Source organism: Rhopalosiphum padi, chromosome 1 (assembly GCF_020882245.1).
Source record: "Rhopalosiphum padi isolate XX-2018 chromosome 1, ASM2088224v1, whole genome shotgun sequence".
NCBI classification, from domain to species: domain Eukaryota; kingdom Metazoa; phylum Arthropoda; class Insecta; order Hemiptera; family Aphididae; genus Rhopalosiphum; species Rhopalosiphum padi.
In genome coordinates, this window is record NC_083597.1 from 72,129,916 (window position 1) to 72,155,702 (window position 25,787).

A 25,787-nucleotide genomic window follows, 5' to 3' on the forward strand; every position below is an offset into this window, starting at 1 on the left:
AATTATTCATTTAGTCAAAATTCCTGAAAATTTAATATAATATCATCCCACATTAGTTGATTTTATATCTAAAAATAAATATTAAAAACATACCCTCAATTTTTTTTTTTTTGCATTTGGAGTTAAAATGTTTACACACTGTCAAAATCACAAAAATTACAAATTACAAGTTTTTTGTTTTAAAAAATCTTCAATTTGAATATCGACTAAGGTGAAATACAATAATTTAATAAATGCAATATTTTCCAATAGAACCAATCTACTGTAATACTTATAGTAAAATAAATTACTTTAAATATCAATATCAAAACATTTCATGAAATCTATTTTGTGATATAAGCTAACGATGGTCTACGTTAAGAATCATTTTTTGTATATTGTATATGATATATCAATGAATTTAAATTAAACACATCCATTACAATGATCTACTCAACATATTTTACTATAACACTACGGCTTCTGCTTTCCATTTTTTTTTTTTTTATTATGAAAAAAAATGTTTACTTATATTATAATGTATAATACAATATTACATTATATTCTTATGTTATATTGTGGTTTTCAATAAGGTTTAAAGTTTTAAGTGACCAATTTAAATTCAAAAATATTAATGTGTGATGTATACTGTACTCAAAGTCTCTATTCAACTATAAGTGTCCCTTCTCAAACCATTAAAAATGATAGTTAGATAGTCAGTTAGTAGCCTACATTAATCAACTATACACATACTTATAATATGTCTTATGGTATGGCAATGTGAAAATGCAGTAATTTGTATTAAATAAAAGAAAACACTGAATTATAAATTATAAATATATTTTATTTTACCAACTATTTATTGATGACTACTAAAATTAAACATAAAAAATATTATAATATATAGAAGTACAAACTTAAAATATATTATGAGTACTACAAATGATTTAAATAAATCGGATTCCACCATCTATCCTAATAACTTCTCCATTTAGAAATGGATTATTGACAATGCTTAAAACAAGATTTGCAAATTCTTCAGGTTGTCCTAATCTTTTGGGACATGGAGTCATATCAGCAAAATAGTTTTTAACTTTGTCTGGTAAATGATTTAATAATGGAGTGTCAAACAGTCCTGGAGCTATCGAACAATGTCTAATGCCATGTGATGCCAAATCTCTTGCAAGAGGTAATGTCATTGCAGCAATAGCTCCTTTGCTGGCTGCAAAAGCAACTTGGCCCATTTGCCCATCATAAGCCGAATATCCTGATGTATTGATCACTACTCCTCGTTGACCATTTTCATCAGTTTCATTATTTCCCATCAAGGCGGCACCTAATCGGATAACATTGAAACTGCCTACAGTATTTACCATAAGTACATCAGTAAATTCTTCTAAGCTATGGGCACTGCTTTTATTGAAATTAAATACTTTGCGTGCGATACTTATACCGGCACAATTGACAATCAAGTCTAATTTTCCATGGAGTTGTTTACATGTGTCAATAGCATTCTGAACATCAGTTTCAGATCGTACATCAGTAGGAACAAAATTAGTGTTGGGACCAATTGTTTCAGCAACACTTTTTCCTTTTGATGATTGTAAGTCACACATTATTACTTTGTATCCATCTTTTACCAGTCGTTCAACAGTGGCTTTTCCTAATCCGGAAGCGGCTCCTGTGACTAAACTTACAAGAGCCTTAGACATGATTGAATTTAATAATAATCTGAAATACAAATAAATCTTTTATATGATAATATTATATTAATATCAAATGTTATACATCCTAGACACATATGAAAATTGATTTTAACACTTGTACAGTTAGCAATTATTGTGTATAATGTTTCAATAGGTTACTCGTATTGATTTATACAATACTAAGTTTACACTACTACATTGTGGTATATAGAGTTGAATATTATATTCATTTAAAAGGTAATGCTCGGGACAGAGTGTGGTCGAATGAATTAAAGCAGGGGTTTTTATATGTATAAACATATGAGCAACATCTCTTTCTGGGTAAGCAACTTTCTAGAGAAAGAAACTACAATCCTTCAAACTAAGCATGGCAAAAAATAGAAACACAAGGCACCTAAATATGAATTCAACAAAACAGGCAAAAAACATTTCATTAAAAAAAAACTAACTTGATTATATACCTATAAAAACTAATTAATTATAGTAAACGAGTCTTATATCCGGTTTTTACTCAAGTTATATTAAATTATTATATCTATTATCTTACTAAAAACTATAAGTTTAGGTAGTGAAATATAAAAAAAAGGTTTATTATAAAGACAGGTTCTATTTGATTAGATTTGACTTTAAATTATCATGTTATTGTAGCATTTTATAATTTGGAATTTCCATAACAAAATACCAATTATCGTATTTTGTACATCAAATAAAAATAGCTTTGTTTTTATAAATGATCAAAAAAGTATGTAGTGTCTAGTTGTTTCAATAAATATTATGTTTTAGGAATCGAGAAGAAAGATACAAAGTAGAAAATAGATACTAACAAAGTTATAAATATAAAATGGAATTTGATTCAAATTTGAATAATAGAAATTTATTAATATGTCAAAGAACTATAGGTTAATTCATTATTGTCTGTTGGGCATGAAAGTGTACTGCTGTTGAGAGGATTATAAATCGTTGTTATAATTTTAAACCATGCTCTGTACATTTAGGTTTGTAGAAAATTCGATCTACGCACACTCATGTGTACTTTATCAAACATTCAAATGTTTAATTGGTACTCACTTAATGGGAAAAACGACGGTGTAATAATCAAAAAACGGTCATCATATTGTGTAGTAACAGGTAAATTACTAGAACGAAGTAGGATAATTCTCGGGATTATCATAAATTAAATTATCGTTATTCGTTACCGAGTATTAGCCATTAGGATTCGACGCACGTGACCACTACCGGCCCCGCTGAGGTGCTAAACAGTAAACTATCTCATATATATCTATATAATACCCATATGAAATAAAAATTATTTATGATCGCCGGTACTGGGAAACGATAAGAAAAATATAAATTCGATGATAAAATCAGATCAATCAGATGACATTTTTTTTGACCCACTGACTGACGGACCGATCGAATTTAGGTTGGTATGTACGACTATCGTCCGCTGCGACCGGCCACACTGCGCGTGTTCGCGACGATTCGGTTGCCGACGCTAGGAAAATATTTTCTGTATTCACGGAAACGGCAAAACATAATTCGTTTTCGTTTTTGTCGACGTCTGTTCGTGATTCGTCGTTTCTTCGTCTTCCCTCTGCGGCCTGCGCCTGGTTGACTATTGTTATTATTTATTATTATTATTACTATTATTATTTTCTTTTATTATTATTAAATTTGATTTATATTTTACAATATTACATCACCTTTTCTTAGTTTTCTTTTCTCCGTTATTGAATAGAATCTCGTGATTAGCACTTTTTCGTTTTTTTAACTGTCGTGCTCATTTTTAGTTTTTTTTTCGTTCACCATTTGTTGCGTCGCCGTCGCCAACCAGTAATGTCTTATGCGGTTTACCTCACGTAAATGTTAGAAAAAATGTGATATTCGGTCTCGGGACAACGGTCGTCCCCGTCCGACTGGACCGGTGTCGCCCCGTTTTCGGCCTTTGTCGTCGAAACGGACACCGGCCCGACCGCCGCCGTAGAGTTTCTATCTTGGTCCAAGCGAACCCACGCTTGCGCCTTCTAAGTGTACCGGAATAAAGACTCGACTGGACAGCCGTTGTCTCCATAGTCCATACGTCCACTTCGAGTCCCTACGTCAAAACTCAATTGTTCGTGGTCCGGTCGTCCTCTCCTGCACGTCTGTCGCACTTAACGATAGGTACACCATCGACACTAATTTGTTGTCGGCACGGTCTTCTCCGCCCAAAGAAGAAAGCTTCAAACCCTATTGAAGCTTTCGAATCGGCATTCATGGAACTATGAACCTGGATTCATTGTCATATACGTTGTCGCAAATCAGCTATCTCGTTGCTAATTTGTCGAAAAAGAATTATAAGTCAAGCGTTCAAGAATTAGTGGATGTAAGTACTAAGTAGACAATGATTAGATTTATCATGTTTACCTATAATAACTTATTTATGTATCATATACTGATAGCCAGCTAGGGTGTATTGCATAGTTATTTTATAAATGTATAAATTAGGTAGGTACCTATATTGGGTTTAAAGACAACTATCTGGATTCACATTGTAATTAATTCCCCATAGGAAGCCACTAGTCAGTGACATTAATATGAAAACAATATCATATTTTATCTTGATGTTTAAAACCTTTGTCTTTTTATTGTTAAGTTTTTATTGATATTGAATATATTTTATTAAAATTATCAACAATTATATCACAGTATGTGAAATATAAGCTTATTAGTGTAATTGTTTTTAATGCTAACCAATTATAGTTTTCTACTTAATGTCAATCATAGTATTTATCAGTTTAATCCATTGTTTTATGGGTTAATTTTCTTTAGTTACACATTGTGTAAGAATGCCTATTTTGTGGTGGGGAATCAGGAAATTAACTCACTGTTAAAAGATATAATAAAAATTGAAATATTAAGAAAATTGAAGTATTGTGGAAGTTATTATAACTTAAACGATTACTTATACAAATTAAATCTTTTAATAGTTATTACCTATTTACTTTTTTAAAGATATATTTGAGGTTTGAATGTACTTATTATCAATTTACTCAACATTTATCTACCTAAAGTTACTATGAGCCATTTTGAATAATTATATACTTTTGGATAAAAAACTGCGTTTATTTATTTTATGTTTAATAATTAACTAAACCAAAAAAACCTTGATTTGACTGCTTATTTTATTTGCTTGTTATTCATTTTATCTAAAAAAATAAGTGAGCTTAGTGTAATAATTAAGCTTTTTATTTTATAAAAAGTGGTATATACATTTGTGATTGAATCACTTTTTTACATATAAATACAACATACAATCTTTTCACATATTAACCAACATTCAATGAATGTATATAAACTAAAACTTGTATTATTAATGTTTGGTATATGAATAACATTAGTATGTAAGAATTTAGAATGTGTTGATAGTGTTATTTTTCTTTTCTGTTGATGTCTATTTAAACGAACATTAATAGATGATTTATCATCAACAGATTTAAAAGTTTTTAGTTAGAATGTTAATTTTATAACATTATATTTGTTGTCATGCGAAATAAAATGTACTTGCATGCACATATGAAATAAATGTTATGATTGACTTGCATAAATAAGCTCCAAATTGTTTTAATATAATTATAGTGCATTGAATAATAAAATACATGGTGTCTTTTTTGTGTGTGATAGGTACTAAAAGATGACAATTTGCATTATTCGCAACAAACATGTTTACTTTTAATATAGAACCTACTATTAGTATTAAATATTTGATGTGCTAATATATAATTTTTGTTATTAAATACTTCACAGTTTTTATTTGATTTTTAAATTGAGTTAGTATGTAAGAATGTTATATCAAAATGCATTAAATGCAAAGATATACAATTTAAGCCTTGTATAATTTTCTCTATTACCTATAAGTTTTAGGATAATTTTAGATTTTACCGTACATACAAGAATAATATTTTTAACTTCTTTAAGGCTTAACCAAATATATTAAAATACTTGATATGTTGTTTTTAAAGAATAATAGAGACTTGATAATGGCCATATTCATCAATATAGTTCAATAAGCTATCTACACATTCATTTATGATTAATTACTCGACCTATAATTTAATATCAAAATATATTTCTTCAATCTTAATTAAATTGATTTATGAAATTTTCTATTCATCTACTCAGATGTTGTTAATAGTTTAATCATTAGTTTTTACAGTTAATATCTTATTTACATCAGCCAAAAACTCTTCAAAAGCAGTTTTTGAATTTGATGACAAGATCTCTACCATTTTACTTAGAATTGTTGATCAAGTTAAGGAATGCCTCATTTTGGTCTTAGAGTTTACAATAATCTATAATTCTTCAATATCTATGCTCCTATTTCTGGGTTAATACACAATTCAGAGGGATAAACTATTTGGTGAATTTATCCATGATTATTTAATTATGAGTATATTTGATGGAAACATATTGTGCTAGGTGTCATTTAATTTTATATAATTTGGCAAAAAGGTTCTCAGATTCTTTTACGATGAAAAAAGGTTTTCATTATATCCATAATGAAACATTATTTTGTTGGTCGATCGATACATGTGTACATTGCATATAAGCCATTACCAGACATTTATTTGAGCGTATTCGTTATTTTATGTAAGAATATTACATTTTTATTATATTTCCATGGTAGTCACTAATATTTTAATCTAGATTATTATATTTTCACTACATATTTATTGGATTTTTGGAGGCATTTGTAGAGAAACTTAAAAATTTATTTAGTTGAGCTTAAAAACAGGAATCAATGTACGCTCAAAAACAATCAAAATAACATAAAATCAATGTTTAACTAGTGCCGCAACTTATTTAGAGCCCCAAAGCGAAATTAAATTTTGAGTCCTATAACTATAGAGTATATAATCTATAATGCTTGCTATATTGACATTTTTTTTTGTTGAAAAAACTAAAAGGTATGATAAACGGTTATTTGTTATTTAATTATTATATTCTATGTCATTGAAATAATATCTGTATTTATATTTATCTATATTTGGATAATTAGAATAAATAAACTTGAACAACATTTCATGTAAAAATTGACAATTTAAAAAATAATTATAATAACAATATATTAATATTCAATCAAAGTTCATTCTTCTTGCTTTCATGTTTGAAAAATTTGTTACAATTTTTTCTATATCTCTGTTTTGTTGTTTGTATATTTAATATTTATAATTGAAATATTGGACAGTCGCTCTTGTCCAATTGAGTTCTTTAAATAGTTTTTTTTATTATCTTAAGTATTAAGTTTTGAAAGATCATCATGAAGTTGAAACCATTATCGACAATGCCAAATAAATTATACATGCTCCTAATATATCAGAATAACTTGTAACAGCCATTTTCAATATTAAATTAGGTCAATGCAGGGATTTTGACCATGCTTATCATATTAACCATATTATATACCATACTATTGAAATTTTATTGTTTAAAATTTCTTTGATTGATAGTAGTTGGTTTGTTAAATCAGAACTTATATCTGGTTGATAATCCTTTAACAGTAATTTCATCTGGTCTCAAAAGTGATTGAGGTTTTAAAAATTAAAAATATTACAAACATTATGTAAGTTTTTAAATTGATATTTTAAGTTGACATATTATTGTGTCAACAATTGGAAAAAATACTTTTATTTTAAACATTTTTTGTACGGTATTTATCCTTCTATCACCCACCATCTACTTCATAAAAAAAGTCTTGCTTATTTTTGGTGAGCCTCTATTGTCTGTCGAAATACCCCATTTAATTGCCAAGCTGTTTGTATTTTCAATTATATTACAATAGTCGTTCCTTAGTAGCTGTATACAAGTAGAGGCATCAGTTAATCTATCTAATACTTTCTAGAAGTTAATGTCTTACTGCCAGTGCCGGATTAAGAGATTTGGTGCCCCTAGGCCCGTATAACATAACACCCTTAAAAAAACATTTTTGTTTATCAACAAGTAAATAGGACATTTTTCCTTAATATATTTATAAAAAACTTCTTGTACAACTTGTTTGCAAAATTAATTTTTTTTAACATGATTTAGTTAAATTAAAAGTTATATATAATTCAGAAAAACCGTTGTAATTAAATTTTTAGAATTTTAAGGCTCATATTGTTCATATTCCTTTATGAAAATACAACGCACAATGCTTGCAAAGCCATAAAAATATAATATATCAATTAAAATTAAATAATGAATAACTTAGATGGATTTTGATTAACCATATATCTATCTTCAATAATATAATTGTTGATTAAAAATTTTTAACAATTTTGGGGGAATAGTGATCTGTGGAACAGATATAACATGCTGCCTATTTGTGTTATAATTAAAAATTACAATTTATTGTAACTATTGTAATATTAAATATTAATTAAAGCAATGGTAAATTTATTATTTCCTTGATTTGCTATCTCTGCTTATCAGATGTTTATTTTTATAAATACATATTGTAGTTATTCTAAGATGGATGGCATAATATTGAAAATACTATTACTATATACTTATATTTAAAATATTATTACTATTTACTCTAGTCAGAGTCCTAGCAAGTAGGAAACACTTAATACTTTTAATCAGGAATGGAAAGCGTTGTTAAATAAAAAAAAAAACTAAAACAATAATGAAAAGATCCCAAAAAAACAAAAATAATGTTATAACAAGATCAAAAACGAAAAAAAAAAAAATTATACCATGAAAAAAAATATAAGAATTACATTTCTATTATAATTAAAAAAAATACAAATTGTTATGTTTACAAAATGTATGATAAACATTAAGTTATAATTTATAAGAAAAATTCATTCTTGGTTGTAACTTGTTATTAAATATTAACATTATACTAAAATATTAAATCATTATTATTTATTAAATAAAACACATGTTATTTTATTTTATTTTTATTTTTCATCAGTGTTTATTTTCTGTACTTACTATTTACCATTTAGTATTTTTGTTCAATGCGAAAGAACAAATTTTTAATTTTGATGTTTAGATGTATTTTATACCTACAACTGTATGTTAAACTTTTAGGAGTTCAGGACTATTTTTATTATTTACTTTAGAAATAATGTTTCACTCTACCCATGCACTTTTAAAATTTAAAAGCATTTACCTATATTGTATGGTACTATAATAACTTATAAGAATATTAAAAAAAAAACAACATTTTGAAAAACGTTATTTGGAAACAATATAGAAAAATAACGTTTTTGAAAACGTTAAACAAAAATTACATTTTTTAAATCAATAAGCAATAACAAAAATGGAAAAAATTTAAACCATTTTCTATATTGCTTGTGACTTGTAGGAATGTGCTAAATAATGGCTAAATAAATTTAAAAAACATCGGGAAGCAGCTTGTCAACACCTTGATAGTTATTTTGTGAAGTAATGTGGTATCAAATTCATACAGATCTATTTTTGGGTTTTTATTATGTATTATAAAAGTATTTTCCCTATGAGTGAACTATTGGGTAATTCTTTACACTATATTATATTTTATTTACATTTTTTTCATGATACAATTTTGTTTTTTAATTTATAATTTTTATATAATAAAACAATATGTTTAAATAAATAAAAAAATTATTCTAGATATAAGATAATTTTAACATATGTACTAGTCACTAACTGAATAGTGACAGTAGCGATGTATTGGAAAATAAAGGCATTTGCGATAATAACCAATATTATAATTGCCAGACTTTTTAAATAATATAGAGTATGTAAATACAACAAAGTTTTGTTTATTTTTCAAACAATATTCTTATTAAAAATAGATATAACTGCATGGAATAACTTAGAAATAATTAATTAGTATTTAAAGTTTATAAGCACTTAAAATTCTATTATGAAATTTAATTGATAGGTACTAAATTAACTCAAAAAAATAAGATCAGTTTTTATTTAGTTTTTATATTTATTTTTTTCTATCTATAGGCAATCCAATTGCAAGGATTTGAAGCAGATCGACATTTATTGCGCTGTCTTCTTTCTCACATAGATCTTAAAGAGATTGAAGGACCGCGGAATATATCACATAAGGATTACTACCAAGTTCAATTGTTGGCACAACAGTGTACAACTCTTTTAAATAAGCCTTCCCTCACTTCGATTTTGTGTTTTGCACTTGACAATCCACTTAATATACAAAAGGTAATTAAATTAAATTATTATTTGATGTCTTGAGTTTTAGAAATTTACTTTAATGAAATGTAATTGATAGCCTCTTAAATCATCAATACAGCCATTAAAACCATCAATACAGCTATTTGTCCAGCTGAGTAGGATATTGCATCTTAGTCTCGTTCAAGAAGTTGTTTTTGGACTCGTTTGTTTGGAATCAGCAAACTATTCAACATTTGCATTACAATTTGTTAAACAAAAATTGCCAGAATTAATCAAATCTTATATTAACTCAGGTAAAAAAGTACAATGTATTTATTTAGTTTTCCATACCTAACTCGTTATACACTTTATTATATTTATTTTTTTTTTTTTTTACTTAGATATTAATACTGAGCAAGTTACTGGAGGAGGATTGCATGATTCTAGTCCTGAAGTATTACATTTAATATTAAGTCACGTATTTGCTGTCGATGATCAAATATTTGGTATGTTTAAAAATATTGATGTTACTTATTAATTCTTATTTTTTTTTAATTGTTTTTTATTTTATTTTAGGCATAAGCAAAGAAGTCAAAGAAGTTTTATTAAAAAATTTACGCCGTGATTTTCCGCTCGAAGTTGCTCCTGTATTATTGGCTCCTTTAATATATTCTGATAACCCAGATCGCCCAATGGATAAAATAAATCAAGATATGTCATCTATTTCCAATTCAATGGTAATAACATTTTATTTTTAAATTGACAATTCATTATACAGTTATACCTCCCCTAACAGACACCTCCCAATAGTGTATGATTTCTCGGGGGCTAGGAAATTTTCATTATTTTTTCTAAGTAAAAACTTTCTAATAAAGGAAGTCTATATTAAAAAAAAAACTGGGAATAATGGGGATTTTTATACATAATTGATTTTGTTTTTTAGTACAACTCAAAAACGAATAACTGAAGTAGTACTTCAAATTTTCACAAAATATTTATTTTAGTATTTCCAACACTTTAATAATTAATTCAAATAATTTTCTAAGTTTTTTTTTTCAGCTATTTATAGACAATTTGGGATTTTTAAATATTAATAACATTTTTTTTGGCTAAGGATGCTTGAAAATTGAACATAAGATTTTTTATAAGTTGTGCATTTATCAAAATTTCATTTATAATGGTATAACAACGAATTTAAATTGAACATATCCATTACAATGGTCCACTCGGAACATGCCGCCCACCTTTTTTATCTTTTAATTTCTTTAAAAGGAAAAAACTAGGCGTTGATATTATATTTTAAATGTTAACTGTAATATTAATTTAATATTTTATTTGACTAATTTTGTAAATTGTTATAACATTAATTAGATTTAATACAGTGCATATTTTTTCCTTTAAAAAACATTTACCTTTTATGAATTTCAAAAATTTACTCACTCTGAGTAGCAGAAAAAAATTTTGATGATGTGTCTTCTATTTACATGTTTCACTGTATTTACATTATTTTAAAATGTTAATTTATGTTACAGTTGGATCCATCACTAGCTGATTTAGTTATGGAAATGGGCTATTCTATTTGTTCATCACTAGAAGAATGCCGTCGAAATTTGTTATCGGTAATTAGTGGAAATGGTTCTTCAGTCATTTTTGGCCCTTCGTCAATTGCAAAAGTGTTATCAATGATGATACGAACACATACTGGGCTTGACACTCAATCAAATTTGACATACTGGCCTGGCGACAATGCAAACCATGATCTAGACAAAAGCTCTATTAATTGTACAACATGGAATGTTGAAGTTTTTGTTCATACAATCAAAGACTTGGTATTAATTTTTTATTTTAATATTTCATGTCCCTTCACAATTATTAAAACTTTTATTACATTGATATTATTATGTATATATTATAGAATCCATCATTGTCTTGGTCAGATGTTATCAAAGAACTTGACCATAACGATTTTATTATTAAAGATAGACAAGGTTTAGTTCTTCTTTTTACTGCTTTGCGACTTGGCTTAAAAGCCCAAGGATATCATGCAGATAACTTTCCCGTTGAAATGATTTATCGACATTGGTCAAATTCTGAAGCACAGGTAATTTTTTATTCTAAACTAAAATCAATTTATATAATATTAAATTTCTTTTAAAATATTTTAGATGTCACTTGTCCAACTTATATTACAAAATTCTGATGTTTTTTGTTTTGCTGATTATCCATACCGTTCTGTGTCAATCGATTTGCTGAAAGTAACCCCAGAAGCAGATAATAAAGATATTAATAATTGGTAAAATCATAAATTTAATTCCCATTGTTATTATTTAGTCGTCAATTTTTTTTTTAGGCGTTCTATTGAGCTTGTCGATTTAATGTTGTATTTGGCTGAACGTGGTCTTTATTATCAAGTGCAAGAGTGTTTAAAGTTTCCAGCTCAAAAATGTCCTGATTTATTGGCCCTTGCTCTAATTCAGTCTAATGGTCCTTTGAGTATGGTCAGGCATGAAATGATAAGTGGCCTTATACCAATATTTCTTGGAAATCATAGCAATGCAGGTGTCATATTGCACCATGCATGGAATCATCAGGTATCATTTGATTTCATAAATATCTTTTATAGTTTATAATTATCTTATTATTTATAATTTAGAATGTTGGGCTCAGACATACTCTAGTACAAGCCATGAGTGAATGGTATGTGCGTAGTGATCACGACCATGTAAAACTTTCCCGCATTTTAGATATAGCTCAAGATTTAAAGGTAAGAATAATTATTTTAATTTGATTGAATTTGATTATTAATTATTAATTTATTTTATTTAGGCATTATCTCTATTGTTAAGTGTTCAGCAGTTTGTATTTGTCATTGATTTAGCTTGTTTAGCTTCACGACGAGAATACTTGAAACTTGATAAATGGTTATCAGATAAAATTCGTGAACATGGCGAAAATTTTGTTTCTGCTTGTGTTAAATTTTTGCAAGTATGTAATTTTTATTTATATATCCAAGAATTATACATTTTTAAATTAATTGTTTATTGATATTATTAGAAACGATGCCCTCAGTTAGCCGGATCTTCAACCAAAGATGAACATTTGTCTAAATACACTCCATTGTCATCAGAGACTGTTCTAACAATCTTAAATTGTCTACGCAATGTTACTGGGTAGGTTGAACTTTTTTTGAATTTAATACATTTTTATTAAAAGGAAATTAAACCTAACATTTTGGATTATTGATATTAAAATATTATACTTAATTTTTAATTAATTAATAATTAATATGTTTATCCATATTATATAGAATTGAGTAAAAATTTAATTTAAATTTAAATAAAGGTGATAGAATAGTTTTATTTATTTTTTTAAATGCTATTTAAATCTGTTATAAAATTTAATTACAGAACTATTTCACAAGAACTCTCAGATGCTATTTTGCAAATGGTAACAAATTGTACCAATATGTATATGTCTAAAGTAGTATCAGCACGTATTAATTCAACAGCTCCGCCACCAGCTATTCTCCGTGCTTCACAACATCATCGACTAAATGAAGGGCCATCATCACAAGTATTAGTTGACCAACTTACTGGGTTGGCTACTAGTCTTGCTAGTCTTGGATTAAATTCTTCAGCACAATCAAGTTCTACATTTAGTTTACCTGGTTTGTATTATTTATTTATAAATTGCTTGTTTAGATTAAAATCATATAAATATACAACTTTATAACTTAGGCTCCTTAGGGCAGTTAGTTCAAACACCTGGATCGCCATCTCGTAATAATATCGGTAATACATCTGGACATGGAGGTTTCTCTATTATGACCCCTTCATCTTCAAATGCTCCAGGTCCTGCAGTTTCCAGTCAATTATCTGGACCATCTAATATGCTTGGCCGATTACCACCTCACCAGATCAATCCATCAGCAATAGTAAAAGCTAATCATCCTAGTCAGTATTGCATAAAAAAAAAATAATAAAAAAAGTAACAAAATAAGACTTTTTTATTTTTAGTTGACAACAGTTTATTTGTTGATGGTAACATGCCAGTCTCTGTACCTAAAGACATAGAAGATGAAGCAAATAGTTATTTCCAACGTATTTATAATTTGGCACCCCATCATTCACTATCAATTGATGAAGTGCTAGAAATGTTAAAAAGATTTCAAGAATCTCCAGTTAAACGTGAAAGGGTAATTAATGTTATATACATGTAATGTGTAACAAAACTTTTATGTTACTATGGTTGTCAATACAAATATTTCATTAAAGTAGCAACCAATCGTATATGTAGTTGGTGACCACTTACCTTGAAGTAATATTACACAGAATAGTTTTCACATACCAACAGCTGTTAGCGTGATATTAGAAAAAAAATATCTTATTTAATTGTTTTAACATCTTTTTTAAATCCCACAAGGTAGTATTTACTTACGTGGAGTCAGAAAAAAATTATTTAATTTAATCGTATACAATTGAAATGTGTGCGCTTTGTTGTGTAATATAAGTAATATTTCCGACGGTGTCATCAACCCCAAATACGTATGACCACTACTATAATTATAGTTTGCATGAAATCATACTAATATAATCAATATTTTATACATTTAAATACATTTTACAAAATGTCTACAATTATAGTCTTATTATACATGATTTAGTAGTTGTTAACTCACTTAGAGAAATAAATTAATACATATTGCAGATCTAGATCCTGTATAGTATTCCTATGACAATATTTCAAAAGAGGTTATTTCATTTAGATGTGTTTATTAGACAGTATCTTTGAAATAATAATAATTATAGCTATAATAATAGCCTTTTAGCTAATTTTAGTTATTTTATTTAAATGCTTAATCAAATGTATGTTTTGTTATAAAATATTTTGTATATTATTTATTTATTTTTTTTAACTAAATACCACTGATTTTTTTGTTCATATTATAAAAATAACACTAATACTTAACTAAAGTTCTACATATTGGTTAATAAATCCAATATATACAGTATATTTTTAAATAATTTAAAATATTCTTAATTTTATAGGAAGTTTTTTGTTGTATGTTGAGAAACTTGTTTGAAGAGTATAGATTTTTCCCAGCATATCCTGAAAAAGAACTAATAACAACAGCTCATCTTTTTGGTGGTATTATAGAGCATGGTCTTGTTTCGTAAGTAATATTTTTTAAAGTTTATATGTTATAGCATTATATATTATAATTTTTATGTTAATAGAAATTATAAAGCTTTGGGTCTTGCGCTACGTTTTATTTTGGATGCACTAAAGAAAAGTCCAAGTTCTAAAATGTATAATTTTGGTATAACTGCATTGGATCGTTTTAAACATCGTTTGAAGGATTATCATCAATATTGTTCTCACATTTATGCAATTCCTCATTTCCAACAGTTCCCACAACATCTAATTGAGGTATATTATTTTTTTATGTTATTTACTTTAAATTTGTAGACATATTTTGAAAAATACTTCAAGGACACTGGCAATTTTACTATGAAAACTACTCATTTTTTAAATTATCATTATTAATTACAGTATGTTGAGTATGGTAAAACTTCAAACGAACCACCATCTAGAGTAACAGATTTAGCTGGAGCAAGTAGTAATATTATATCACAAGGATCATTCATGCCAAATTCTCTTAATGCTTTCAAAGCCCAAAGTATCACTACTACTACAGCTACTACTACAGTATCATCTTCATCTTCTAAACTTACTACTACCAATGCTGTGTTACCATCCAGGGTTAGCAAAAACTTTTTATTAATTATGTTTCATAGTTAATATTTTTCATGTAATGTATTTTTAGCCTTCAATTGCAAACACAACAAATATCGATACTTTGTTGGTGGCCACAGAACAAGAGGACAAAATGATTGCACCTGCTGAAAATGTTCAAGATAAAATAGCTTTTATCTTTAACAACTTAAGTCAAGTGAATCTGCAAACTAAGGTTCAAAATTAATAATTTTTTTAAAAGCATTTACAGAATATTTTTGTTACATTATCATAACTTATTTTTAATATTTTTTCATAATAGTGTGATGAAATTAGAGAAATTATTACCCATGAATGTTTACCATGGCTATCACAATATTTGGTTATGAAACGTGTCAGTATTGAATTGAATTTCCATACCTTGTACTCTAATTTTTTGGATTGTTTGAATAACGAAGCCTTGAATTCTTTAATAATATTGGAAACATTCAGGAATATAAGAGTCAGTAATAATGTTATTTAAATCTTCAAAATTAATTAATCAATAACACATTTTTCATATTTTTAGGTTTTGTTAAAAAGTGACAAAGGAATGGCCAATTTTTCTGATAGATCACTTTTAAAGAATTTAGGTCATTGGTTGGGAATGATAACATTAGCAAAAAATAAACCTATACTATTGGACGATATTGACCTAAAAATGTTATTGGTGGAAGCATATAACAAGGGACATCAAGAACTACTATTTACTGTGCCATTTATTGCTAAGATACTAGAATCATGTGCTAAAAGCAAGGTATGTTCTTGTATTAATAATTTTTTCTTCTGATGAATTTAATAATAATCTTATACATAAATTTTTATTATATTAAGGTATTTAGACCAAGAAATCCATGGACAATGTCTGTAATGAACTGTCTAGCTGAACTTCATGAAGAACCAGATTTGAAATTAACTTTGAAATTCGAAGTTGAAGTATTGTGTAAAGCTTTAAACATAGAACTTAAGGTGAATTTTTTGATATGTTTTATGACATTCATTTTTTGCACATACTACATTAGTTTAAGAATGCCCACGCGACTAAAACTTAGTGTTCGCACATTTCAGTGACACACTCCATCTATGTGCAACAAGTTGTACACGTAATGAACTAAAATACATTTTTATCGCAATGTATGTGCACTATCAGCTTACACTAATAATGTGTATTAAAATTATGTGTGAATCCAATTACCCAATAATCAATATAAAAATATTATTGCACCTGTGTGCTAGCCTAAAATAAGACTTATTATAATATAAATATTATGATGATTTTATAAATGGTAGCGTTTGACAACTGGCAAACATTCAAAATTTACCTGATCTCTCCTAGAGGGGATCTAATTGTGACAATGGTGGTTCAGTATGTTTTGCATTCTTAAACTGAATGGAGTATAGTTAATTTTATCTAGTTAATCCTTAAAGTGCTTTTGTAGTATAAATCTTCTCATATTCTATAAAATATTATAAATATGTTATCTATTTAATCGATTAAATATTTAAGTCGATATTGGTTTTTTAAAAAATTTTTTCTAACATGCCTTAGAATGACTTCAAAAGTCTAACAAGTATATAAAAGTTGAAAAGTAAAATATAAAAATTTCTGCAGTACAGGATGGTAACATTTAAAATGTGTGAAGTAGATTAGAAGGATTTAAAAGACAATCAAAGGAAAATATAATTTCCGGGTTACTTTTTCTAACCACTATTAAATTTGATTTAGTCGAATATAATATAACAATTTCTATCATGGGCGCTGGTTTTCTTATTTTCATAGAGTGCTCAAAATCCTAAAATTATTTAACTTGTAAAAAAAAAAAAAAAATTAACAAACATTACACGTTTCTTGGCTTTATTTTTGTATATTTGTATAACATAAGGTAAATAAATTTTAATTCTTATACTAATAATTAACAATATTTTATATTACTTCCATTTGGGTAGTTGCTAAAATGTGTTCTCTTTGAATTCCTGCACAAGTATTTACAATTTTATATTTAAATTATGCGGAATTGCATGAAAATTTGTAAAATGATAGGATAATCGTTGAAAAATTCAATGATTTAAACTAAAACATTTGCTTGTTGTCATTAAGTCAATTTTGGTTTTAGAGCCTCTTAAGGTTAAAATGACTTTAAAAAAAAAACCATATATTAATTATTAACTATTATTTCTACAATTATAATATTAATGTATTAAATATTTACATGTTTTATTTATAACCAAAGGGTTTTTGAGCACCACAGAACTCCAATAATCAGTGCCCATGATTACTATCCTTAGAAATAAATGCTTCATTTGTTCTTTGCTTAGAATTTTTTTTTTTATACAATGATTTATTATTTAATTCACAATTATCACATTCATTACTCTATACAAGTGTATAAGTAATATTCTAAGTCTAAACAGACTTCAGCAGAAACAAGTTCTTTGGTTTTTATTGATAGATTGTCAATAAACAGTTTTTATTTTTTCATATTTTAAAACGTAATTTTATCCAAAAATGGTTCAAATTAATAATAATATAAGAAGTATTATGTTTGAAGATTTCTGTAATAACAGGTTTTATTATATGTAATAATTTTATATAATGTATATATTTTTAGACTTTTTACCGACCTAAAATGTCAGCATCTAATGTGTATGTTAAATTACTTTTTATTTAGCTTATTAAAAACATTTGTGTTATAAATATTGTACAGTTAATATCCATTAATATCACTTATAATTTATTTTATATTTTAGGATTTGACTGCTGGTTATGTTCTTAAAGATCCAGAAATAGCAAAGAAATTAGAACCTCAACTATCTAATGCAGAAAAATCTAAACCTCGACCTCAAAGTGCTCCAGAGCCTCCAAAAATGTCTGTTCCTACACCCCAACGCCAAACACCAATTATTCAAAGTAATACATATTTTAAATGATTAAATGTTGGTTTTACTTAATGCTTATTTGCTTGATTTATTTGGACAACATACATAAAACGCTGTTACATAAAATCGTTTTTTTTACAAATATGTAACAATCAAAAATATTACAGAGTTTTTAAAGTACTTGGTTTTGTGATGTGAGGACAGCTTCTGGATTTTAAAATAGAAAAATCTTTAAAGCACTTTATTGTGTGTTAATTTGTCCAATTCTCGAGTACAGTTCTGTTATCTGGAACCCGCATACTGTTAACGATTACTTAATTGAAAGAGTCCCGCGTAGGTTTTTGAGATTTGTTGGCTTTTTATTAAATGTTCCCCATGGACGTGAGGTCTACAATACAAGTTGAATTCAAATATTTTCAATTAAAATAATAACACTTTGTGAAGATCTTTTAATTGATATATTTTATTAAATGAGTTTTAGCGTCTATTATAATTTATATTTTATTTAATTATGAATAATTTTGAGGAAACTGTGTTGCTCCTAAAATATAATAATAGAAACCAATTTAGTTAACCTAAAAAAACTATAAGTGACAAGTCTAATTTGGGTTCTATAAATTTAGATTTTTTTTATAAGATGTCTTTTATGGATTAATCATAAATTTGACTATTTGATATATAATTATATGGTATGATTTTTTTTTTTTTAAAGATGATTAGTTATATGTACACTTTTATGTAGTATTACTTTATAATTATATGCTGGCTCATGTTTAAAATAAATTGCTATTATACTAATCATTATAAACAGTCAAGCTCTTTTTACATAGAACACCAAATTTGTATCCAATTATTTAAAAATTTACAGCAATAGTTTCCATATTATTTCCTTACAGTATAATAATAGTAGCTACTAATGGTATAGTAGATTCTTGATAAAAATACCTAACAAATTATTGGAGTTTTATATGACATATGGCAATTGTATTTGCATTTGTAACCTATATTTAAGTGTAATTGTTTTATTAGTATAAAAATTAACTAATAATTTTAATATTACCATATTTTCTTTAGCAACCTTTTGTTTATGGTAGTTTATTATAATTAGTTATTGGTTGTATTTATTGTTACTTTTGTTGGGACCCATAAATGATTTATATAATTTGGAGACTTTTAATGTTTTTTTCTTACTCATTTTAAATACATAAAAATATTATATTTACTTAGTATTGTTTGTGTTATTGTGTGTAACGTTTTGAGTTATTTAATATATTTATTATTTAAATTTAAAATTTATAGAACAATGTATGGTTTTTTTTTTTTTAGCAATTGTTGCCTCTCAAGCTCAGCAACAACAGAATAATAATGCAACAGTTCCATCAATAAATTCTAATACTCGATTCAATGATGAACTTGTTGGCCATGTAGTGGCTGCTGGTGGAGTTACAACTTTAACATCTACTGGTAGCATGGGCATTAGTGGTACACCAGGCATGTCTCCACCACTACCTTTGGTTGAGCCTAAGTTTAATTATGTTACATTCAATACTACTAATTCATCACAGATAATGTCTATGATTGTTATTAACTCTCAAGTAAATTATTTTTTTAGTCATGTTGATTTTTTTATGCATTGAATAATTATTTTTAATTCATTGTTCTATTATAAATATTTAATTTTAGATTCCGCTGTTTCATAGCCAACCAACACTAAAGACTTACGTACGCAATGCCATTGAACGGTCAATCCAAGAATGGATAAATCCTGTTGTCGAGAGATCAGTAAAAATTGCAGTAATTACCACAGAACACATTGTTAAAAAAGTAAGTTTATTATTTATTATAAATGTTTAACATAAGTAATTCATGAATTCAAAAATTTAGGATTTTGGTATGGACCCAGATGACACCCATTTACGTAAAGCAGCGCATTGTATGGTAAGAAATTTAACTTCTGGTTTGGCAATGATTACCTGTCGAGAGCAAGTCATTCAAACATTGACAACTAATTTGAAGCAACATTTTATGAGTGTTTTGATTGTATGTATTAATAATGTTATTTTTCCATAATAAGGAGGTTTTATAATATTTAAATTTTTCCAATTAGTCTCCATCACAATCTCAAAAGGAAATGATTGATCAAGCTTGTACCATGTGTGCAAATGATAATTTAGAATTAGCATGTGCATTTGTCCAAAAAACTGCAACTGAAAAAGCCGTAATAGAAATTGACAAATACTTAAAAATTGTAAGTAATATTAATTATTATTTAAAATAATTTATAATTTATAATAATTTATGGTCTCACTAATTAGAGTAACTATTTAAAATTCATGTTGCTTTAAATTTTTGTGTAATTTTTTGCTTAATTATTTTAATATTTAGGAATACGATAGGCGCAGTATGTCAAGAATGGAAGGTCGTCGTTATTGTGATCCACTAGTATTAGGTGGCCAAGCAGAATATCTGCCAGAAACTCTACGTAATAAAGTTGGTTTACCACCACCTCAGATGATTGGAGTGTATGAGGAATTTGCAAGGAACATACCTGGTTTTCAACCATTAGATCGGGAAGCTGTTTCGTTATTCATTCCAAAATCTGTAATTATTTTTAATGTTATTTAATTTTTTTTGCTCAACTTGTTTGTTTGTGATTTTTTAGGGTTTTCCGCCTGATGAGATGACAGTAGTTTATGAAAAACTCATTAGTGACATTGAGTCACTTTTACAATTATATATAGCCAGCCAACGAATGCTTTCTAACACAACACAACCATCAAATTTACATGGTGTTATGGAAGCAATGACAGCATTAAGAAGATCACGTGATATTGTTACTGCAGGAAATGTTGTTAATAAAGTAAATTAAATACTTAGATATGATGTTCCTTCTATGAAATTGTATTATTTACAATTTTTACTTTTTATTAGACTGTAGAAAGTTATTTAGATGGTCTTAGTTCATCAGCAAACCATGATTTGGATATGAGTATCAGATACCGTGATATACATCTCAATATATTTAGAGCTTTTCAAGATCCTCGTGCTTACAATTTACAATGGACAAATAAAACTCTGACCAAGTATATTATTTGAAATTATTTATTTTACTTAAAAGTAATATTTATGTTTGTTGATTCCTAGAGCTCTCATGGAATCTAGAGATGAGTTACGTTTTAACATTGATGCAATTGATGTTTTAATACGTGCTGGGATGGTGAATATTAGCATGTATGACATGCACTTGGCTATGTCTATGGATAATGGTGCAAATTATGTAGCCATGGCATACATTAAACAATTTTTACAAAACTATTTGATAGATAATCGTTCTAATTCACCTATAACTGAACATCATCTCCAAGCTACTATTGATGCATTGAATGGCATTGTACTTAGTGGTCGCCCTGTTCCTGATGGGTTAGTGATTTGAATTATTTCTTTAATGATATTCTGTAATTTGAAATGAAAAATCTTTATTAATATTTAACTTATTTATTTATTTTTTAGGTTGACAGCACTTCTGGAAGCAATTAGATCACCACAAACAGAAAATAATGCTTCAGAAAGAATGGCTAGTGGCAGTAGTAGTTCCTCAGCACACATTCAACATGGGATGCTACAGGTAAAGTCTATCAACCATACAATTTTAATAATTTTAAATTTGTGAAGATAAAACTTATTAACATGAGTCAATTTTTAGGGTAGAGACTTTGATGATCCTCCTGGATTGTTGGAAAAAACTGAGTTTTTACTTAAGGAATGGTTGACCATTTATAGTGCAGCACCCAATAGAGATCCAGGAAAGACTTTTAGTGTATACATTCATCAAGTTAGTTGTAACATACTTACGGTACTAATATATTTACTAAACTATATTATTTAAATTTTCTTATGCAAATATAGATGAATGTCCAAGGAATTTTAAAATCTGATGACATCATAACTCGATTTTTCCGTCTCAGTACACAGATGATGGTTGAACTATGTTATAGACAGATACCTGATCAAACACAGTCTCCTTCTACTGTCCGTGCTAAACTTTTCCATACAATTGATGCCTACGTTAAACTCATTGTGCTACTAGTTAAACATTCTGGTGATGCAACTGCCATAACTACTAAAACAAATCTTTTGAATAAAGTAATTCTTTTTTTGACTTCTAAAGTACCTGTACTTCTATAACTAAATATAAAAAATGTTTAGGTTCTTGGAATTGTTGTTGGTGTTTTGCTTCAAGATCATGACGTCCAAGCCACTGACTTTCACCAATTACCGTACCATAGGATTTTAATCACCCTTTTCCTTGATTTGAATGCACCTGATCCAGTATTAGAATCAATCAATTATCCCGTAAGGTTTTTTAATCTAAATTACCTATGGATAAAAATAAAAAAAATTTATATGTGTTATATACATGTTAATATTATGATATATGATAAAGCCATATGATTTTTTTTTTAAATTATTGTTTTATTCTTATTATTAGATACTTGCTGCATTTTGTCATACTTTTCATCTACTTCGACCAAGAAAAGTTCCAGGCTTCGCATATGCTTGGCTGGAACTTATATCTCATAGGATATTCATTGGTCGTCTTTTGGGATTAACTCCACAACAAAAGGTAAGTTTTAATGATAGTATTAGCTATTTAATGAAAGGCTAAAATAGTTATGCAATTAGTTAATTCTACATTGCATTTTTAATTTTAAATATTTTTGAGGGGTGTGGAGCCTTTCATTATTCGCTTTTCTATATGCAAATAATTACATCGATTTAGCGACAGCGTGCTTACGATCAAACTCCGGTTACTGATGTTCAGGGTTGGAATTTCTATGCTCAATTACTCATTGACCTGTTCAAATACCTGGCTCCATTCTTAAGAAATGCTGAACTTGCCAAGCCTGTTCATTTGTTATATAAGGGAACATTGCGAGTGCTCCTTATTTTGCTACATGATTTTCCAGAATTCTTGTGCGAGTTCCACTATGGCTTTTGTGATGTGATACCTCCAAATTGCATTCAGGTTTGTATTTGTCATTTAATAAATATTAAACATATTATTGTTATTAATTTGATTTTAGATGAGAAATTTGATATTATCTGCATTCCCACGTAACATGCGTTTACCAGATCCATTTACACCAAACTTAAAAGTTGATGTGCTTCAAGAAATATCTTTGGCTCCAAAAATTAGTCCAGATTTTCAATGCTACATCCAACCAGCTAGCTTTAAAAAAGTAATAAAAATTAATATTTAATGGAAAAGTAATATTATTGATATTTTTTTGTTTAGGATTTAGATTTATATTTGAAAACTCGAGCTCCAGTTACATTTTTGTCAGAGATCCGTACTACGATGCAACAGAGTTGTTGTGAACCAGGAATGCGTTATAATCTTTCACTTTTAAACGCAATTGTTCTGTATGTTGGTACCCAAGCTATTCAACATATTCGCAGCAAGGGTTTAGTTCCAAATACCTCTACTATTGCTCATTCTGCGCACATGGATATTTTCCAAAATTTATCTGTGGACCTTGACACAGAAGGTATAACAAATTATAGTTTTAGTTTAATTATATATAAATAATAATATTATGTAATTTTCAATAAATATATCTTAATATTATTTTAGGTCGCTATTTGTTTTTAAATGCTATTGCAAACCAATTACGTTTTCCTAATAGCCACACACATTACTTTAGCTGTACTCTTTTGTATCTATTTGCTGAGGCTAACAGTGAAGCTATTCAAGAACAAATAACAAGGTTAGTACCTATTGTAAATATAATTTAAGAGTTTTATTTGGCTATATACTTCAATTGGTTAATAGAATTGTTACTTAATCCTTAATTTTATTACAGAGTTCTTTTGGAAAGGTTGATTGTTAACAGACCTCATCCTTGGGGCTTATTGATCACATTTATTGAGCTAATAAAAAATCCAGCTTACAAGTTTTGGAACCACGAATTTGTACATTGCGCTCCAGAAATTGAAAAGTAAGCAATACTTTGTTATTTATATGTAATAATTGGTGTTTGTTTATTTTTTTGTAGTTTTTAATAATATTATGATTTTTAATAACATTATTGGCTACTAATATTCTATTATGTTGTTTAAAGTTAATTTATTTCAAAATTATTATTAAATTAAATTTAATAATTTGTTTAAAAATGAATCTATAGGTTATTTGAATCTGTTGCCCGTTCTTGCATGGTACACAAACAACCCAACACTTCAACAGATAGTGGAGATTTACCAGATTTATAAGCATTCAACTTTTATTGAATAGATTTAGTTGAATAATGTAGTCATATAATTTTTTTATGTTTTATAATGTAAGGGAATATATGAAACAAGTTTTTAAGTAATTAAGAATATATTGTATTAAAGTAAGATCAAATCAGCAAAAAACAAAACAAATATATATATATATTAATGTATAATTATTTTCCTTTTTATATTGTTTATGCATGTAACATATGAAGTATACATATTTATTAAATGTAAAGATTAGTCACCAAATATATTAAAGGGTAGTGAATTTTTAATTATGTACAATATTAGTATTACCTATAATAATAATAATTATAAATAGTATTTAAGTAATATTATGGGTTTATTTTACTATAATCCTGTGTTCTTCATATTATCCATGCCTATATTTTCAGTGAGTTAGTTTGTTTTCATTTGACCTTGTGTATTTTCACGTAAGTTTCACGTTAAGAATTACTTAGATTTGTAGAGAAGTTTAATTTTAATAATTTATTTATTTGATTTGATCATCGAATTGAAATTAGTTTGTTTATATTTTGAATTCACTTTTTAGTTTTTATGGGCAAGTGTTTTTATTTACTTGTGCGAAAAACATAAAAACATGAAATACACTTAAAACCACTATAGCGTCGCCGTCGCCATTTCATTTTATATATTTTATAGCACATTTATGTTTGCTTATAGAATAATAATGATTGCTAAACACTAGTATATATAAACTATGTACTCAATATTGTAGTGTTATACCTTACACACATCCATTGCTATAAAAATTTGCGTCGTAAACTAGACTGTAGACTAGCACATTTTAAAATATTTAACTTTCTGGTTACCTCTACACAGCTTTTATTTTGTACATGAATGTACTTTTAAATGCTGATGATATGTTGTTCACGAAGGTCGTGAATTTTTCCATGTTATAATTTTGTCATCAATATTTTTTACAAACAGTGAAGCTCTAACGGAAAATTGAAAATAAAAACATGTAAATCAATGTCGAATGCATCATTCTCAATTGAATATTTTTTGTTCATATTGTGC

General features: G+C 27.3%; 2 protein-coding genes across 8 annotated transcripts; one reads left to right on the forward strand and one right to left on the reverse strand.

Moving 5' to 3' along the window:
- Positions 1–802: 802 nt before the first annotated feature.
- On the reverse strand, positions 803–3,015 carry LOC132917441 (3-hydroxyacyl-CoA dehydrogenase type-2-like). Its single transcript, XM_060978189.1, has 2 exons — positions 2,754–3,015; positions 803–1,710 (listed from the first exon to the last, which is right to left on the reverse strand). The coding sequence occupies exon 2, from the start codon at positions 1,689–1,691 to the stop codon at positions 927–929; it is 765 nt and encodes a 254-aa protein (XP_060834172.1). The 5' UTR covers positions 1,692–1,710; positions 2,754–3,015; the 3' UTR covers positions 803–926.
- Positions 3,016–3,215: 200 nt separating this feature from the next.
- Positions 3,216–25,081, forward strand: LOC132917440 (CCR4-NOT transcription complex subunit 1-like). Of its 7 annotated transcripts, none has more exons than XM_060978183.1 (42): positions 3,216–4,050; positions 9,651–9,866; positions 9,937–10,132; positions 10,220–10,324; positions 10,395–10,555; positions 11,351–11,647; positions 11,734–11,919; positions 11,984–12,111; positions 12,169–12,409; positions 12,472–12,582; positions 12,645–12,803; positions 12,873–12,988; positions 13,226–13,485; positions 13,556–13,771; positions 13,835–14,013; positions 14,867–14,991; positions 15,056–15,248; positions 15,372–15,581; positions 15,646–15,789; positions 15,877–16,056; positions 16,123–16,350; positions 16,428–16,562; positions 18,342–18,501; positions 19,797–20,065; positions 20,154–20,294; positions 20,355–20,510; positions 20,578–20,718; positions 20,856–21,071; positions 21,133–21,330; positions 21,402–21,553; positions 21,615–21,890; positions 21,981–22,095; positions 22,174–22,302; positions 22,377–22,613; positions 22,677–22,823; positions 22,960–23,094; positions 23,257–23,496; positions 23,555–23,710; positions 23,767–24,019; positions 24,106–24,238; positions 24,335–24,469; positions 24,656–25,081. In XM_060978183.1, the coding sequence occupies exons 1-42, from the start codon at positions 3,949–3,951 to the stop codon at positions 24,738–24,740; spliced, it is 7,362 nt and encodes a 2,453-aa protein (XP_060834166.1). In that variant the 5' UTR covers positions 3,216–3,948; the 3' UTR covers positions 24,741–25,081. The 7 variants fall into 7 exon arrangements, with proteins under 7 accessions (XP_060834166.1, XP_060834170.1, XP_060834167.1 ...); XM_060978187.1 differs by having other exon boundaries at positions 23,293–23,496; XM_060978184.1 differs by having other exon boundaries at positions 13,565–13,771; positions 23,251–23,496.
- Positions 25,082–25,787: the final 706 nt, after the last annotated feature.

What these genes read in the sequence shown, in the direction of transcription:
- LOC132917441 (XM_060978189.1), bottom strand. Translation starts at nt 1,691, where the DNA reads ATGTCTAAGGCTCTTGTAAGTTTAGTCACAGGAGCCGCTTCCGGATTA.
- LOC132917440 (XM_060978182.1), top strand. Translation starts at nt 3,949, where the DNA reads ATGAACCTGGATTCATTGTCATATACGTTGTCGCAAATCAGCTATCTC. An exon ending in CTTTAAACATAGAACTTAAG is followed by an intron (nt 16,563 to 18,341) that starts GTGAATTTTTTG and finishes TTTATATTTTAG; the next exon opens with GATTTGACTGCTGGTTATGT. An exon ending in GGTCGCCCTGTTCCTGATGG is followed by an intron (nt 21,891 to 21,980) that starts GTTAGTGATTTG and finishes TTTATTTTTTAG; the next exon opens with GTTGACAGCACTTCTGGAAG.